We start from the raw sequence: 19688 nt of genomic DNA on the forward strand, positions 1-19688 counted from the left end.
GATGTCATAAGCATAAACAGAATGAAGGAAGGGTTCCCACTGAACCTTGGTGTCAGAGGTCTGTCAGCATTAATTTGTGATTATCAACATGAACAGGGAAAAGAGTTTGCATATAAGAATTTTCAATCTGAATGTGACTGCGGAGTGGTTCAGTATTGGAAACCAGCGGGTCAGGAGTCCCAGAATTAGGAGAGTGCTTTCTTCAATGTGAAACAAATCATCTGAAGAAACTCTTGTTAGTTAGTAGATAATGTTGGGGCTATGTGTGAATCTTTCCTTTATTGCGAGGAGCAGCTGTCCCCCAGACTCACCCTATAACGATTCTTAGGTGACATCTTACTTGCTTACAGATTTTTGAAAAACATTAAGATAAAACTCTATTTCTGTCTTCTGTTTATTACATGCAGAAGGCCAAATGGCAGAACAGCAACACAGTAATACAGTTTCACTGTGAAATAAGTAGGTCCACACATTTTCAATCTGCAGTTGTTAACTAGCAATAAATGAACTTGATGCATGTGTAGTCTTAAAATTCACTCAGTGTGTAATTTTTTAAAGCTACCATAAATATCTCAAATAGGGAAGAATAATTTGCAATAACTAAAGATTTTAACTTCAGTAGATTTTAAGCTGTCTGTGTTTTGAGTGTTAGTCAGAAACTCTTTATCTGGTACAGAAACTTTATAACCAAAGGAAATGTGTTCAAATAAATGAACTTGCTAACACCAGAAAGGAATGTTCTTCAAAATACTGCAAACAAAGTATAAGGTTAAATGCATCAAGAGAAAAGAAATGGGAGAGTGGAAGTGCCTTTAAATAAATGTGATCCAAATCTTATTTATCAATCTCTTATTTATACACCAAGACCTCCAAGCCCAAAATAAACTGGTTTGCTTGTATTGAACTCAAAACAGAGGCAATAGATCATAGTACACTGCTTGAGCTGCACAAGTCACACTAGGACCATTTTCATTCTGTGTTAAATAATTAGCATAGAGATGGTTCCAGCATGGGAGTGGTGGCCTCTCTCATGGCACTGGTGCACACCACACTCATTCTTTGGTGCAGTATGTCTTGTTCCACCTTATGCATCAGTTGAAATGCCAGTCCTAACACTTCCAAATAAGTCTTCAAAAGCTACAATATTAAGAGTGCTGGGCACTCAGAAGTTGCATACATTTCTTTCCAGTGTGCTCATTCCTTTGTACATAAGCAGCTGTTTTTCTTGTTGCAGCTTTCCTGAAGGATAAAAAGGACACGAGTATGTCAACCCCATTTTATTTTAAACCTATGTTAAAAGATTAGCTGTATTCATTGTTACACAGGCGACAAGTACATGTCATAGCCAGAAGTTAAATAATCTTTGCTCAAACTGTTGGAGAAGTAAGCCGAAAGCTAAGTAGAGGTGTGTTTTTAAGAAAGGGCAGCTTTGATTAACAATATTATTTATGAAGACAAATAGTGTCTGCAACTAATTAAAGCCAATCAAACTAACTTACTCCATTCAGTGCACAGACTTGCTTTTTTGGGCAGGATGAGAACTATTTCCTCATTTAAACCTTGGTTAGTGTACTGAAGGAGCAAGCTGACATAATTGTATGTGATAGATCAGGCAGATCATACCCTTGAGAGGGTCAAGAATGGCAATGTGTACAGGAACACTGATCGCCTTGTTATATAAATCCATTCAGTTGCAGAAGTGTTACAGGCTATTTATAAAATTGAGAGTAGTCTATCACGTAGGAAACCCTGCAGGGGATGTCTGTTCCAAAAATTCTTACCCAAGTCTTCCTCCAGTTTTGCATCATCTTGTCGTGCTCATTGATGGCAGTTCTCCAGGTAACAAATTCTTTGGTCCATCCATCCTGACCAGCGCTATCTGAAAATTGTAAGTGGGATGATTACATAACCAAGCAACGGTGAAAGGAAGCTGATAACAACTCAAGCAGGACATCCTGCGAAGGACCAGTCCAGAAGGAAGCCAAGACACCATTTTATCATTCATTTTGCTCTACAGTTACTTGGAAATAAGTTCTGTTCAAGTGGTCATGTCTCTTCTGCTCTGCAGCAGACTTTATAGCCTCCATTGTGAACAGATTTAGTGCTTGAGGTTCCTTTTAGAAGCATGGGAGTACTCCATTTAGAGTGTACAAAGGCTGGGGAGGAGAACAGTATAACACAGCTGACTTTTTCAGTAATGTTATGTAGTGAGTTGTCCTCCATTCCATATTTGAGAACTTAAGATGGATTATTTTACTGGATCTTGATAAATTTTTACTTCAAGTCCTGTCTACCAACTATTTTTTTCTTTCAGTCCCTACCACTATGGTGGTGACATCCACAGTTGTAATATTTTCTATTTTTCTTTTCATGACACTAGTGGCATAGGATGCTTTTGAGCACAGTGGAAGCTGCCCTCTGCTTTACGCTCACTTACTTACAGTAGTTTCACTGAGGTGCTCTTCATTTAGCTTCCAACCCTGAGTTTAGAATAACTGGGATGATAGCAAGCTGACTTGTACCACTTCTACTCTGCTTTTCTCTACCACTGAAAAGGGCTGGGTTGAGCTGTTGGAGACAAATTCACATTTGACACTGACCAGCTAAATATGAATTATTCTTCTCCTTCTTCCTACCAAAACAATCCATTCTACAGCACCGTCATTGTGCCTGGTACCTTTTTGAAGGCTGTTCAGACTTTCTGCAGGTGTGGGTATGTTCTCAAAAGCTAGTTGCAAATAGTGCTCAAGTTGCCTTGGTCAGTTCAGGGTGCGTAAAGATCTTGCCCAGGTGCTTGATTTACCTGACTGACTTCGAGCCTAGTGAGCATCAAAATAAAGAGGTAGGAACTGATCCTGCCTGACTGGAGGCAATTCATGAAACGCCTGACAATGAAATGCACTGTATGGTGGGCATTTCTTTTTATCACTTTAGTTCTTAGCATTAAAGATCTTTTCTTCATTACCATATACAGTTCTTGCAGAGTGTTTTTGTTTAATATTCACCTTACATCCAATCTCTGTCCATTAGTTTAGCAGTTTTGGTTTCATTTCTAGATCATAACTGCTGATTTGCAGGTTAGTCCTGTAGGAGAGTGTGGAAGAAACACCTTCTATGGTTGTAAAACCTTTTCGTACATAACTGAAGTGGACACTAATACAGTAAATGAGAGTTAGTATCTCCACATAAACTTGTGTGCAGTGATTATAAATCAGGATCAGGACACACACAGCATACATTCAGAACCAGCCTACCTTTATCTTCTGCTGTGATGAGTACTTCCGATGCTGTGTTCCCAACTTTTGAGATGAATGAACATTCATATTTTGTATTTTCTGACACTGCATCGTTCACCCAACTTAGAACATGCAGTCTGCCATCAAACAGCATATGAGATTGCTCAGTGATGCATGCCTTCATCCTCTGCCCATTCTTCTTCCAGACAAAGTGTGAATCACTCGGACCTATAAAAGTGTCAGTCAGCTTACTTTGGGGAAAAAAATGATACAACTTGTGTCTTTGAAAAGAGAAAAGCCTAGGACCTTAAGATTACATTCAAAGGCGTAAAATGTTTTATTGCAATGTTTCTTAGGTCCAGTTAGCTGCAATTCTGGGCACCAAAAGGATGGGATAGAGAACTAGTATTGAGAGCTTAGGTTCAAGCCAAAGTTGTAACTAAGTTCATATGTACTAAGGAATTTTGTGTATGTGTTCTCACAAGGGGGACCTGACCCACAAACAGGGTAGACCAGATAATGAAGATCAGCACCATCGGCCTGTACCTGAAGTACCTGAAGAACTGGGCCACCCTACAGCTAGTGTCTGGTACAAAGCTGAAACCATCAGACGTGCCTTCTAAAATCTGAAGCAGAGGCCAGGAGGGGAAAAAGTTCAAGAACTCAGGGTGTCAGAGATGCTGGAACTAATGAAAGAAACAGAACTTGAAGAAGTGAAGAACCATTAGTCACAGCAGGCAATTAGACAAGACAGAACTTGGGATCGGTTTGGATCAAGAACAAAGAGCAATCTAATCTTTTACCCTTGTTGCTATTATTCGTCTTAACCTGCGAGGACAGAATCTGAATAAATCAGAGATTGACAGTAGCCCAGAGGACAGAACAGCTGTTCCCAGAAAATGAGCAAGGTTGGATGAAGTGTACTTGGCACCATCAGAGCCTTTTCATTTAAAGGAAAGGTATCTCGGCCAAAATAAGAACATCACAGTAATTCTGACTTCTAAAATGTGCCTGTTTCTTCCCTGGGGCTTAGGATCCAGACTAGCCTTAGCAAGACAAGATGTAAAAAGAAACTTGGAGTAAAAGGAAAATAAAGGATTTTTGCAAGTAAGTGTTGAGAGAACAGGCAACCTACTACAAAAGTCAACTTTTACTATGCAAACTTTTTATTGCAAATTGATATGGAATTTTCACTAGATAAAATACCTGATTCTTGGCCAGTGTCCTGAAAAATAGTTAAATTTTGGATTGCTATGCAGGTGGACAAAAAAAAAAAAAAAAGGTACGTAGCCTGTACATCTATGCGCTTCCTTAGCCTAACCTTTCAGAAACAGAACTAATAATCCTCTGCAACTACAGAGAAATAAATCTGAAGTGAGTGCAAGGCTGAAGTACAGAGAACGTGATCTAATTAAGACATGGTAGATTTCATGTCTGAGGGAAAGAGGTGTGGGGGAGAGGGAGGTGGCACAATCCTGAGAAGGACTGATGACAGCTCTGACAAAAGTGGGGAGGGCAAGCATAAGCGGAACTGCAAACAACTAGCAAATAATATTCTTAAAAAAAAAAAAAAAAAAGTCATTTATAGATGATTGCATGACTTCTGTGATTAAGAGAAGGTAGGTTACAGCTAGCTAAAAACATGGGAAATTGGGACCATGACCACGGACAACTTACGAAATCTAATGAAGCTGGTATTTAGACAAATGGAAAGAAAAGTAAGTAAATACAAACAGACCGAAATAGAAGTCTTGAAACAGAAAGCAAGGCTTTGAGATACTGGGCTTTGCATCCACATTTTGAAGAGCAGACTGAACACTGGATTAGAAGTGCTAATGGATGCCGCAGATGAGTGCTGAAAAACTCAAAACCACTGTGTTAGCACTGAAAACAAATCAGGCAATAGTGTCAAAAGAAGTGGAGATGACTTGGAGGAGCGAAGACTAACTTGGCCACTGTAAAGATCAATGTGCTGGGGCACAAGCCTCAGGATGAGTGTAAGAGTTATTACTCTGGCATCGTAAAGCCAAAAGCCAGGTGCTTGAGTAAAGCCACAAGCTCACAAGTTTTATGAGCCGTAATTCAAGCTCTAGGATGTGACAATAGAGCTATTTATTACCTAAGACCACGGGTTTGAAAAGCACTGTTTTAGGGCCCTGCAAGGAAGTGGCACGTTGAGCACAGGACGCTTCTCTAAACATACTTAAAGCGTTTCATGTTACTGTTCACACCAAAGAACCCACTCACTCTGTTTTCCGGTGTTAAACATCACAGGTGTCTGGGAAATGCTGCCAACAGCTCGCTGTAGACACATTTCTCCAACAGTAAAATCCAACGGTTTCCTACTATGAGAAGTTTTTCGGGCCTCGTTGCTTTTGGCCAGCCCCTGAGCAAGCTGCAACTGGGCGATTTTACCCTACCTTTGTTTTCTGTGCAGCCAGCACTGCAGTTCCTCAACAGCAAGATCTAGGTTCAAGCACTAGTCAGGGTTTCTTTCGAAGATAAAATAAATGAATCCAAGTTTATATTCTACATTTGCTACTGTTGCTATAATACAAGTGAAATACACATCCAGTGCAAACTTTAAAATATTAATGGCTAAAACATTTATTTACTTACGTGGCCATCCATTTTAAGAATGCTTGAAAGATTTAAGAAAATGATCTTTTTAAAACATTATAATAAAGCAGAAAATTAAACAGCAAGCCAGATTAGACATGTAAATAGCTACATTTAACAATGAAAGGTATTCCAAACAGTTAATTCTGAAAGCATTGTTTCATCTCAGTAAAATCAGCATTTGTAACCTAATTCACCCTCTTACCTGGTCTAGAGGTTAACATAACCTGGAGGGAGGTTAACATTTATACAACAAAATACTATTAAAAAAAAAAAATAAGAACAAACGTGTTGCACTTTCTGAGCTATCCCCTTTCTTTGCAAAAGTCCGTAATAATTTCTAGTGTGCATAGAAGCATTTGTTATTTTTTCATGTAGATGTCATTTTCTATTCCTCTGCTGTCAGCATTTTGTGTGAAGTGTTACTGCCCAGGTAGGTGAAATGGGTCCCGTAACCTGCTTTGAGTCAGGCAGGTTTGCACAAACCATGTATTTAGCAGCTGGATGATTTTGTCTCAGGATCTGCAGGAATAACTCCAGCAGCTGTAGGTAGCATTAAAAACCTGACCTATTTCAGCTGCTTGCAGAGTAAGTTTCTACCTGCCCTTTAAATTTATTCATTAAAGCATTGGTTTAAATTCCGTTTTAGCTGAAAGTCAGTTAATCAGTAAATCCAGCTACAAAGAACTGAAGAATACAGCTACAGATTCAGAACAGCATGCTGGTGGACCCCACGAAACTGCACCGAATCGAGCATTTGCTGTATATGCATGAAATCCTACGAGACATACGGCTTTCAAGATAGCTTGGAGATACTAATTTAAGAGCAAGAGATTATGGATTAAGCACAGCTCACTGACATACGGCTGGAGCAGGGGGGTAAGAGGGAATAGCAGCCCCTCTGGTTCCCCTTGCCAGATGCAGGAACGTGTGCCTAGACCTGAGCAGATGTTTCAGAGCTACCTGGGGAGGAGGCTATGCGGTGAAACGCTCAGGAAGTGCTGCTACACCTTGCTGTTGGCTTAATGCACTGTTTTTCCTCACTTTTATACAGTTCTTGGAGATAAAAGAGTAACAGGAAAACTAAACTTCCCCCAAAATGACTCAGAGAAACGTTTCAACATTGAGGTAAAACAAAACAGAGCCAGAAAGTCCAAGCCTCCCAGCTAAACTCCTCTCAAAAGGCTGACAGCAAATAGAAATCCAGTGAGGATAGCTGCTCAGAGGTATCCGCACAAAACATTTCTAGCAGCATAATAAAAGTTGTTTTTGATAAATGTCCATAATCTGGATATAGCATTGCTACAGGGGGCTATCCTCAGTGATGAGGCTTTAAGGTTTGGGGAGAAAAAAACAAAACAAAACAAAACAAAACAACAACAACAACAACAACAACAAAACAACCTCTCCTTTATTCCCCAATACTCACCAAAACTTTTACAAAGTTCACAACAAGTATCAGATTAAGGGGAAAAGAAAAAAAAAAAAAGCCTGGCATCTGGAGTTAACATTTGCTATCTAGCTTGCATTGCAGCTTTGGCTTGTACTGAGTGCTACTGAACCAATCATCCCCGATCTTCAGAATGCCAAGATCATACAAGCAGCTCATTCAAAGCAGGGATTATGTTTTAAAAAGACTCCATAATCTGGATGCAGAAAGATTATGTTCAATCAGAGATCAAAGCACAGGAAAAGGTGACACAGCCCCTAGCCATTAATATGGAAAACAACCACCAGCACTTCCCAGCGAGTGAATGGAAGTTAATATAGGAGGCTGGCTAGCATTTCAGGAGCTGAAGGGGTCTGAGTCACTGCTGCTGACAAATTAGCAAAATAACAAATGGAGCAAACATTTGCAGTGAAGGGCTGCAGACTGGAAGTGGGGAGAAGGAATCATTAAATTGAGACAAGCATCTCTGCAATTTTCTGAAACTGGTTTATCAGGCAAGTCCTTTTATTATAGTTTTTATGTCAGATAACTGGGTTTAATTTTTTAAAAATGAGGTGCAACCCATTATCATTCTACAAGTGACAACAGTTTATCAGCGCTTAAAAAAAAAAAAAAAAAAAAAGAAAAAGAAAAAGAAAACAGATCTCTAAGATGCCAACAGAGAATATTATTTCCAAGAGCAAATAAACCAGTTTGAAGAAGCACGGCATACTCCTTCAAAACTCTGGTGCTTCTGTTACCTCACTGGTACATTTGTGTGACAGCACATCTCAAGCTGGTGCAGCCTTATCTGAACAGATAAGGAGCAGGAAGGGCTGGGCGAGAAGCACGAGCCTCATTAATGCACGACAAAGTAGCCATCCCCAGAGGAGGCAATGCACAATGCATATCGATGAATGTAGGACACGGCATCTGCCTCCTCAAAGAAACGTAAAAGCAGACTGGGAAAATGTCTGGCTGGTCTGAGATGAAAATGCAGAGCATACCTGCCTGTGCTTCCCAGCACCACAAGCACTTGCTAGCTATTATTGCTAGGAGTGGCTCCAAGGCAAGAGTTTGCAATTGGAACCCAGGTAATTGCCTGCAAAGAATAATTAAATGAAGTCCAAACTAGGGGCTAGAGCAAAAGAAGTGTGGAGTTTCCAGTTCCAGTTTGCCTATTTTTGCCTCCACTCTGCCCTGTCCCTGTCCCCCCATCAACTAACAAAGCTATGGCGTTAAGTTGTAAAATACGGTGAAAAAAAAAATAGAGACCATAGCTATTTTAGGGAGCAAAATGCTCTCCAGAAAGCATTCCTTCTCTCCAGAGAGTACAAGATATTGAATTTGCTCCACTGTTTCCTGGACAGATGTAGTGACTGGAAGAGAAGAAAATGAGATATTAATCTCCACCGCAGGCACAGCGCATGCGGCATGTTGAAGAAGCTCTGGTAAGTAATGTCTGCAAAATGACTCAAAAAAAAAAAAAAAAACCAACAACAACAACAACAACAAAAAGAACAACAGCTATGCTCCAAATCAGTACCCAGCTAATCAGCCATTGTATTGAGGGATTAATTACTAAAAGCCTATAGGTTGTAGCTCTCCAAGGAAGAAAAGTTAAGAGGTAGTCCCTTTGCAAACAGGGCCAGTGGGGGTAACGAGAAGTCTTGAGGAAAAGCATGTGGAAGGCAGCACTGCCTGCACGCCACTCCAGCCCTGGTCCAAACCTCCTGGGTCTCACCAGGCAGGGCTGGGAAACCCGGCTTCTCTGCCCAGGAAAGGGTTTTGGGGTTACTGCTCAGTGCTGAGTCGGAGCTGCATGCTAGGCAAGGAGAACACAGCACACGTGGTTATTCTGAATTACGAAATAAAGGCCAGGAGGTCAAATAAAATCCCGTAAGCAAATGGTGTAACGGAGCAAATGTACAGCAAAGAGAAATCTCCTGAGGTTTTCAGAAGACGTGCTGAGAGGCAGGTGGATGTGCAGCAAGCTTTGCCTTTTACCTACAGCTAGTCGTACCGTAAAAGCTGCCACGGATTCCTGAGCACATCTTTTTCTTACGTGGCTGTGGTTTCCCAGTGGCCATGTGTGCATGAAATGCAGCAGGTGAACGCTGCTGCTTCCCACAAGTTCTCCTTGGCAAGGTTTTTACCCAGACTAGAAGGTACCATCTGTTTTCCTGTCTCCAGAGACCTTCTGACAAGCCCAGAATGGCTTGGTTCAACCTGTGCAGATATTAACCTAAAACTTCCAGACCAGTGCAATTCCAGCTCTTGGAAGACCATCCATGTACTTAATTTGCCTAAGTCCTCTGCTGACAGATGATACAGCTGATAAAATTCAGCAGTGAATACTCAAGAACACTTACAGATTTCACTGGTTTTCTTTGGTAACATGGGATAGGCTACAACACGAAGGCAGTTTCAGACTTTTTAAGCTTTAAGCACATTACAACAGCAATAATTATTTGCAGGCTACAATTACTAGTACTAACAGACTCATTTCCTCATGGGGAAAAAGATTGTAATGTTTCTTATGTTCTAAGTATTTGCAAAATTATCAAAAGTCATATAAGAGGAGGTTCTCCAGCTGCACCTGATTATTCATTGCACAGGAAAAGCCTGTGCAAATACAGTCAGCTGTATATCGTACAGGACAGCATTCAGTTCAGAAGAAAAATAAGGAAGGAAAGCTTCTGAAGAGGAATTAATGATATACTCTTGATTTTATTTCTTCCCCTCACTCCCCTCCTTTATCTTTAGGTGCCTTGAGCTTAAAGTATGCATACATTGATCTTAGTCTTGACTAGACTCTTAGTCTTAAAATGTTACAAAATAAGGAGATGGCTTTCTTGCACACAACTGCATGTATCTGTTAGTGTGGCCATAGACTTTGCACATAAAAGTCAAACCTGCTGTTGATGCCAGAACTTAAGAACGCTGCACCCACATCATAGTCCCTACAGAAACTGATTTTCAGCTGGCTTGGAGGTGTCACTAAGGAGGAACCACCAGAGCCAAGGCAGCACCAACACTTAGCAAGGTTTGTAGTTTCTGCACGCAGGTGGATGCAGGAGGGCCACAGCAGACCCTCATGTCTGAAGCAAGCACTGCCAACGTGCTGGCAAGATGGTGGCAGCCTCATGGTACCTGGAGGGGGCTACAAGAAAGCCGGAGAGGGACTCTTATCAGACAGTGTAGCAATAGGAGGAGTGATGGTTTTAAACTAAGAGAGATTTAGATAAGACATTAGGAAGAAATTCTTCACTCAGAGGGTGGTGAGGCCCTGGCACAGGCTGCCCAGAGAAGCTGTGGATGCCTCATCTCTGGGGGTGCTCAAGGCCAGGCTGGATGGGGCTTTGGGCAACCTGGTCTGGTGGGAGGCTGGAACTGGGTGGTCTTTAAGGTCCCTTCCCACTCAAACCATTCTGTGAGTCTGTGATTCTGTGATTTTCAGACACAGTAACATGGATACTTCTTCTAGTGTCTGTGGTTTTTATTCAGAATATGTCTGCAGTATGTAATTGATTCTATAACCTTAAGCAATGACTTCCAAGTCCTTTTTTGTTAATACATTATAGGAGCAATTTCAAGTTTTGAAGTTATCTTCTAGATGCAATTTAAATAATAAAAAATGTGGCACATCACAGATCCGCAGGAAGGAATGGTTTTATCATGCTAAGATCGCTTCAGGTAATGAATGTTCACTCCGAGCAGAAATCACTGAAAGAAACTGTACAAAACCACAAAATGACAAATTAACACTTGCTATCAGATAACTGTAGCCACAGGTGTTGAAACTGAATTGTAGGCAGGCAGCAGGCAGTAAAACACCAGAGGTTTGCGAAGGAGCTAATTCATACACTGAGCTACAGAACTGCTCCAGCAGGTAATATTCTAGCATTCCCAAACAAGGACAGGGATAAAGGTAAACCAAACACAGGTTAACGAGTAACCATGCAGATTAAAGTCAAGGGCATTGCTTCAAAGCATCACCACATAAAACTCTATGATTCCATGATTCAGATAAAATTCAAAATATACTACACACAAATCAACAAAATGTTTCAGGCAGTTCTGAAGTATTTATGTAGTGGATTTCCCTGTGAGATGCAGAGCTTTTTCCCCCTCCTCTCCCCTGTCTCTCAGTTCTAAGTGCATTGGCCTCAGAAAAGCCAGACCTCAGGCACCTGGACACAGCCTTGGGCACGGTCGGGTCTGGCTCAGGCTGCAGATGCTCTCTGGAGTCGAGCCATCTGCAGCAGCGCCCTCACAGCCCGTTTTCCCCACTCTCCTGCATGCCTTTCGGTGTAACTTAGCAGTTCCCTGCCAGCATAGCGTCAGTGAGTCGCTCGTGATTCTGATTACAGCGAGTTACGGATCTTCTCCTGGACTGATGTGGAAAGCTGTCTTGCACTGCCTTTAAAATAACGTAACCACAGGGAGCAGCCACTGCAGTACATGGGATTTTATTATGTGTCCATCTCAGTATGTCTGCGAAATAACTCCTGTAAACTATGTTCCTGATTTTGCAGAGCTTTTGTCTCACAGGGTTATTGAAATTAGACCAAAAAGTTAAGCAGCATTTATGGGAAACCTCTAGCTCCAGACAAACTAAGGGAAGTGGTTAGACTTCTTGACAGCACGGAAACTGACGGAGTGCATCCGCAGGCCAGAAATACAAGAGTGAAGCATAATGTTTTGCACTCCTTCTAGACTCCATCTGCAAATGTATTTAAAGCGTTGCTGAGCACACTCAGGATATTCTCGGATGCCATGCATCTGCCATGACAAGGTGAAGGATACACTGCCCTGCAGCTGGGAGCGGGGGTGATGTCAGTGCCACCACAACCACCGAGACACCGCCCGGTCCCTCCTCTATCTGCACTCAGCAGAGCGCACCAGACAAACGCACACAGGTGTGTACAGCGTCAGCTCACTGCCTCTCCCCGGCACCAGACAGCGCAGTATTTCATTCAGTGTGCTTGAAGGCAGCCTGAAATGCTCTTAAGCTGTACTGAAGAAAGCACACAGTAAACCTAGCATGTTGTTGAAATGGCCCGCTTACAAGGCAGCCACGTGTTGTCCTTCGGAAAGTTTTCAGGTTAAAACATGTGGGATGGGTAAGAGAACTCACCAGCTCCTGCAGAGTTCCCAGACAGCTTGAAGCAGATGCTTACAATTAAAAAATAAATAAATGAGTAATTCTCATGAAAATAACGTTAAAATCTTAAATAAGCTTCAGTCTGACTGTGCGATGTGGCAGTCTGTGCCAATAATCCATCACAGGGAGGGAACTTGCCTATCCCGCACCCTTTGTTCAGAAGGCCAAGCACAACACTTAACTCTGCCAGTCCCATTTTGCCACTCTGTTCTTTGCAAACACATTTTACCTTATGTGTTTTTTTTTTTATCCTGCTGAGGGAAAAAAAATAAAAATAAAAAATTCCATTACAGCTATGTTTATGGGAAGAAGTATCAACAACCAGTGGAGGAATGTGAATAAACCCAAGCAGAGATCTCCTTGAAGAAGCATTTGCCAGCCCCCAGCTCCAGACAGATTTGTACACCCTGACATGCCGGCCACAGAAGGAAGCAGCAGGCCAGCATCAGGTCAACATGCTGGCTTGTGCTTGTTGTTTTTTAAAACAAATGAATAAAGCTGTAATTCTGGGCACAGGAAGGACACAAGGTACCAGCCAGGCATCTTGTTTGCCAAGGAGAAGGGAAGCCCCGTCCATACGACAGAGCCACCCCTTGCCTTCTGAGCGGAGGGGACTGCAGCTGGCTGGCTGCCCCCGTGCCACCACTGCGGCTCTCAGGGGACAGCTTCTGGTCACAGCTCCTGCCCCCGCCTGCCCCTGCTCCCTCGGGCAGCGAGCTCCACAGGCTGCCTTTAAGACACTGCTTCTTCCTTCTCAAGCTCACTACCAGGGCCATTACTGACACACTTAAGAAAGCCGGCCATGAATACCATGCTAAAACACATATGTTAAAGCAATTTTAAAATAAACTCCAGATCTGTAGTACCATTATCAAACCGCTTAAATCCTTTGCGCTATTCATGCTATTACTCCTTTTCTTTCTTTCTTTCTTTCTTTCTTTCTTTTTTTTTTTTTTTTCCCCCTTGGTGAACAATAAAAGGCTTCTTGAGCATTATTGCTAAAAGCCCTGACCCCACTGTTGCTCTTTCTGGCCTTGAAAAAACAAATCGTGTCTTTGGTAAGACCTGCTTTAATGAAGATTGATGCATTGTGATCTGATTCCATGTAACATTTGAACAATCACAGATAGCCCAGTATGAAACAATGCTTTTAAATTAATCTATTTCTTTTTTCTTTTAACGAATGAAGTTACATTTTAAGACCTGTCTAGGTATTAAATTCATTAAACTCCACTTAAACAGGCAACTACGGTCCAGACAAAAGCTGAAAGACAAATGTTGAATTTCTACAGGAACAAAAATAGCTTTGACTTTCTCCTGTAACATCAGACAGTACGTTCCCCATAAAATGGAAATTATCATTACCAAAAGTACTCTACCGTGTGAAATAAGTAAGAATGAAAAAGAATACCTGACCAGGTCTAAAGCAATATGCAAAATTCAAATTTGACAGAAGTTTGTTTGCTTGTTTTTTTAATTGCGTACATCCTCACAGTGAAAATATTTACCTTAAACATCCATACGCAATCATGATTCAGCAGGCTCCTTCAGCATGCAAATGAGCCTACTGAAGTCAATCGACTATTAACAAACTGAAGTAGGCCACTAAATCAGAGCCTGTATTTTACATAATGCCATTTGCAGTGCCTGACTCTTGGTAAAAAGCATGTTCACAAGACATCCTGGAATAGTCCTTTTTCTTTTTTTTTTCTTAAAAAAGAAGTCAAAAAGAAGAGCATGTACATTGCATGGTCACACATCTAAACCTTTAGTGCAGAAAATACTAGTTGACACAGGGGTCCTCCAACTTACCTGTGGCTTGGCAGAAGAGGTGAAAGTGTCCCCCGACACTAACATGCTGTGCCTGGTCACTTAGGAAAGGTGGCAACAACATGACCTTTACAGGGTCTGTGCTAGACCAGACATCAGGCTGGGTACTGGTGGGTGAAGGAGGTGAATCACTTCCCACACAGGACAAAAAGGAGGTACCAGTAGGAGGGAAAGGTATAGGAGATGAGGCTGTGCGACAGAAGAGGACAGAAAAGAAAAAAAGAGGGTACTAAGGAAAAAAGTTGCAAGAAATACATCACACATTGAAGAAATAATGCAAGAAGACAAATGAATTTTAGAAGGGTAATAAATGGAAGTGTCCCTAGGGCACTAGGAAAGAATGCTTTCCTCCTTCACCCACGTCTTTTCCCATCCTTCCAATCCCCCACAGGGCAATAACCCATTTAACCGAAGCTGAGAGTCTTCTCCCAGCTCTTGACAAAAGTTTTCATTTTTTTCCCCCCTTAAAGGCAACCACAAGGAACATGAGTACTTGCAGTACGGAAAGGAGCGTCGTTATGTCAACCTTCATAAAAGTCAAGGAGTAATACAATTTATTTTAATATTTATTCTGTTATATGTACATAATTAAAATAGAAAAATAAAACCGAACTGAATCTTATAAAATATAAACCGTTTACACTAAGATGGTCTAAATTAACTTTGCATGGATGTTCAACATAGAAAAGCAGCCCAGGCATACTGCTATTTACTGTTAAAACGTACTCTACTTCTAGTCATATTTACAGAAATACGCAGTGAGAGGAACAACTCTTCAGAACTGTATCGCACAAAATGCTTTTAACAGACAAACAGTGCTGTTGTGAACTGCGCTTAGAACAAATGCACATTTTCACTTTTGCAGGCATGATTCACACAGACAGTTCAAATGACTGATTGTTTGAGCAGCTCCAGTTTCAGTCTCCAGTTGCATAGGAGATTGATTGGTAGGTGTCATCCAGAAAGGGTGACGCTGCAAAGATTTGTCACAAAAAAAAGAGGTTGAGTTATATCTGAATCTGAAAAAGAAGAAAAAAAAATCGGCAACGTTTTCTCATCAGGCTGTATCCTAACAGTCCATTCCAGCGAGTCACAAGTTGAGTTATTGTCGGGAATTCTTCTCAATTCCCATTTCGCTTCCACAGTGCAAAAAACCTCTCTGTGTCACTGCTAACTGACAGTTGCTTGCCTGTATTGTTTCATTAAAAAAAAAATAAACAAAAGAAAATGAAGAAATCCAGTTTTGTATAGAAAAAGAAAATGTGTCCAGCTTGCTGTTTAAAGAAGAAAAAAAGCATTCCTAAATCTATCATTTTCTTCCTTCCCCCTCTTACTCCAGTCCACATTTTGTACCAATATCGTTGTACCTAAATTTCTAAAAAGCAGCAAGGAAAAAAGCCTTTAAACAAGATTATCCCTGAGAGTCTTACACAAATCAAGCCAACTATTATCCCCATGTTTCTTAAAATCTAAGATATTTAAAGAGCAGTTAAAAAAATTAACTTTAACAAACTAAAGAGACCTAGCGTGCCAAAACACAAAACATAAAACTAAAAATAATCACTAGAAGCAAAGAAAAAAAATGTCCCAATCTGGACAAAAGTCTATAATTTACCAATCTGATAAACTAAACTTAATTTCCAATTTGGAATTCAAATGAAACTAGAACTTTTTTTAATGGCAGCTAAAAGATGTGCAGACTGAAGTACTTTTTAAAGCCAACTGAATTAGTTACTTTTATCCTATGAAAGAAAAGGGCCAAGAAAGGAGTGGGCAACTGTTCACCAGAGTGAAGTGCTCAGGGTTGGGTGGAAAAACCAGGAATAAACAAATGGGGATCTGAAACTGGCCATTTAAAAAAAAAAATGACAGTACAATACAAGATGCTATGGTCTGCAGACAAGAACACCGCTTCTGTATCTGGTGAGATCTGAATGCAAAGTGGCTTGCAGAGCAGCTGAAGCGCGAGAAGCCCACGATGGCTCAGCGGTCACGACCACGCGCTCGGTGTTCAAAGCTCGCCGTGGCACCACAGCTGATTTCCACCACTGAAACCGAAGATCACGTCCTTCAGTCTCCCTCCACGTCTGAGTCAGCGTACTTGAGCTCACACTTCACATCGAAAGGCTTGTCCTTGGCCTCCCTGGGTGCCAGCACGTCCCCGGGCTGGAGCTGGCCGTTGCCGCAGTCTGGCTCCGTCTCGTAGCCGGTGTCGTGCGCCGGCTTTGGCTGCTCCCCGCTCTGGTGGCTGACGCTGCCTTGCTCCACCAGGGTTTCCTTCACACTTTGTTCGCAATCAGAAAAATCTGACTTTGTTTTTTTCTTACCCAGCAGCATGACTGAGCGAAACTTCAAGCACTGTCCTGGCAAATACCCTTTGTAACAGTTGTAGGAGAGCAGGCACAAGAAGAGTATAAAAAAGAAGAGGAATAGGAACATCAACAGAAAGTTATCGTTGGACTTCAGGAACATTGTCTTTTCTGGGACTGCGTCAGGGATTGAATTGAAGAGCTCTGTGTTGGAGGCCGCGCTTGTTAGGACAGGGCCAATGGGTTTTGTTATCCTTGAAGTTGTCACTGGTACAATCTGAGTGGTTGAGGTTTGAGCAGTAGAGCCCTCGGTTGATACAGCTGACACTTTCGGCACATCACTATTACCTTCTGTGGGTGCAGCTGCCACCGTCGGGCCCGCTGTTGTATGCTGGACTTTTTTCAGTTCCAAAACATGCTTTGCCAACACTTGAGAGAATTTCTTATTCTTCACTTTTTCTTCTGACAAACACTGGTAAACACCACTGTCTCCTTCCGACAAATTGAAGATGAGCAGTGCCTTTTCCAGCAGGCGGTATTTGGGGCTCTCCACTCTCAGTACATCATCTTTGAACTTCCAAACTACCTGCGCCAGATTGGACTTTTGAGAACACTTGAGCTCTGCTGTGCTCCCATGCTTGAATGTATGCTGTAGGGAATTCTCTCTTACTTTATCTGGAACATCAAAATAAATGTGCAAAGTATCAGCAATGATTCCTGCTTGGTCTAATCTGTACAGTTTCATGAGACCGTGCTAGTTGTAATGGAAAGATTACGGTGTTAAGATTATCTGACAAGACCACGACAACAGCATGCAAGAGTCTCAGTGAAACGCTCAACTACAGCTGTGTACAGGAAATCAGAAAATACTATGAGATTGGACACCCCAAGCTCCAAAACAGCCTCCATTTCCAGGGAGTGGGTGAGACCTTGCTGATCCACAACTGAGCGTGCCTCTGAGAAGAGTCATTATTTGAAACAAAATGCTGAACTTGGTATCACTTTAAAAGCAATTAGTGCATTTTAAAGTAGATCAGCAACTACAAAATATCTGAGAAGAAATCTGACAAAAGTGCTGGTACTCAAATCTCTTCTGAAAGTATCAGCACCTATATTTCATGCCCACAGTGATGTAACTAACAAGCGAAACTCTCACAGCAGTCCTCGCTATGCTTGGATTAGAAATGAAAACAGTAGAGCAAAGTGCTGTTTACTGCAATACAAATCTTCTGTAACACTAGTCCTCTTTAAGATCATGATCTGATGTCAGCAACATGCTATAAAAAAAGGATCTGTAGTTACTTGCCGTAAAGCACACTGGAGAGCACTTCAGTTGCTCTGCATGATGTTCTGAGCCCCCCTCTCCTGATCATAAAACTAGCTTTTTTCAGGATCATTTCATCTGATCCAGCAGCAATAACCAAGCACTTATCAAGGCTCACAGCAGAATGTCAAATGCTGTTATATCACATAGACAGAGGCCTCTGTACTAGATATACTTATGAGAAATAGTGCTTTCATTCACATGGCACTGTGGAGGTCATTTCAGAGGTTTGTGCACTGCACACTGAAGTGTACACAAATACAGACATTTTAAGACAACATAAAGGCCATACAGATGCTCAAACATTAAAATGCAGAATTGCATACCTATTAAGATATAACCAAAAGTCCAAATAATCATGGAAACAAGCTGAACTAAACACTACTGTTTCACTATTCCACCTAGACATGTGAAGAAATAGCTCTTCAAAGACTGTAACTCACCAGAACAAGAAGATGCATCTCCACCTATGTTCTGGATCCAATTCCTGTAAAATATAGCACAAATATTGCAACTTCAAATCTTATTTCCTTATTTTTTCGTGTAAAATGAAATTTGTCTTCTAGCACGAGCAGGTATTTTTGACAGATGCAGTTAATGGATAGAAAAAAAAAGTCTACATTTGAAAATATTCAGATAAAAATTACTGGTAAGGAGCAAGACTGATATGATACTGACTGCAACTGTACGGTAATCAAAGGCTGCCATTACCTTTCAATTTCACTTTCTTTAAAAATATCAACGCAGGAAGCTTCAAGGGGTTTCCAGGCACAGTAAGGATCCCTTGCTAAAACGCAGTCAACACAAGTGGTGTACTTGTCGCAAAATGCCACAGGAGACTGAACCACGCCGGAATTCGAACCAGCATAGAGGTATCTTCTGCCCTAAAAACAGACACACAGCCCATCACTTTCTCAAACTGCAACAATCAAGTTCATGAAGCAACTGAAAAGTGTTTAAAAGTAAAGAAGTACATGCATACAGCTGTGTATCTGTAAAAGCAGCTTTACAATATTCAGTGATACCAGAAGTGGAACAAGACAAAAGAACAAAAAACTGAAGTCAATACACTTTATGGGAAAGGAAAACTACTGCCTAACAGTAGCTTTATTAAATATTTTTTCTGCAAATATGAATGCACTGAAAACCTTCATAAAAGGGAAGCCAAGCATACGCTAATGACAAAGCTGCAAAGGGCACATAAAAGCCCCAAAAGGGAAGAAGATTTTCTACATACGCAGACCACTCCTGCTCTCTTTAAACCAAAGCAGCCCTACTGCGGACCATCCAGATCTCTGCAGATCCATCACTGTCAGCCCTGCGTCTGAACCTTGTAACTGCCTACTTGCTACTCAAGTAGAGTTCAAAGGAAATAATGTTGGCATAATACCTAGCAAAAGGGTGGTATAAAGGAAACGACTGCTTGCCCTCCTGTTGCTGGGGATCACAAACAAGCCTCACCCTGAGCACACCAGGAAAATAACCACACTCATCCCGAACACCCGTGTTGTAAAAGATGGACAACTGCGTTTCACTCATCTGTTTCAAAGTTCAGGGAAACCGATGGCTAAAGGTACACTGTGAATTTACTCACTGCTATGCAAAGCTGCAAGACAGACGTCTGCCCTGGAAGCCCAAAACATCAGTGACCTACCCTCTAGTGCTTTTGAGAGGCAGCATATACAAAGCCAAACAGTACACCCACCTACGCAGTGGATCTACTCCATCCAGAGTAGAATACTGGGTGAATTTATTGGCACTCTATAGCTGTTGT

General features: G+C 41.5%; 2 protein-coding genes across 16 annotated transcripts in view; one reads left to right on the forward strand and one right to left on the reverse strand.

Moving 5' to 3' along the window:
• The window catches only part of SECISBP2 (SECIS binding protein 2), a 36822-nt gene extending 23837 nt beyond the window's left edge, over window positions 1-12985 (forward strand). Inside the window, exon 18 of one of the 2 annotated variants that reach the window (XM_084305277.1) lies at window positions 12745-12985. In XM_084305277.1, the coding sequence (XP_084161403.1) occupies window positions 12745-12815 (71 nt within the window). In that variant the 3' untranslated portion in view covers window positions 12816-12985. Of the gene's footprint in view, window positions 1-3721; window positions 4136-12744 lie in introns of those variants that run through there. The other variant, XM_084305278.1, reaches the window with a different exon arrangement.
• Window positions 808-19688, reverse strand: part of SEMA4D (semaphorin 4D) — a 96517-nt gene continuing 77636 nt past the window's right edge. For 12 of the 14 annotated variants that reach the window (XM_084305286.1, XM_084305280.1, XM_084305290.1 and 9 more), the window contains 3 exons: window positions 18626-18798; window positions 18358-18401; window positions 14856-17265 (listed from right to left, as the gene is read on the reverse strand). In XM_084305286.1, the coding sequence (XP_084161412.1) occupies window positions 16352-17265; window positions 18358-18401; window positions 18626-18798 (1131 nt within the window). In that variant the 3' untranslated portion in view covers window positions 14856-16351. Of the gene's footprint in view, window positions 1240-1781; window positions 1880-3254; window positions 3465-14263; window positions 14471-14855; window positions 17266-18357; window positions 18402-18625; window positions 18799-19688 lie in introns of those variants that run through there. The other 2 variants (XM_084305285.1, XM_084305284.1) reach the window with 2 other exon arrangements.

The sequence above is a fragment of the Netta rufina genome, assembly GCF_964035555.1.
Source record: "Netta rufina genome assembly, chromosome: Z".
Classification (NCBI taxonomy): Eukaryota; Metazoa; Chordata; class Aves; order Anseriformes; family Anatidae; genus Netta; species Netta rufina.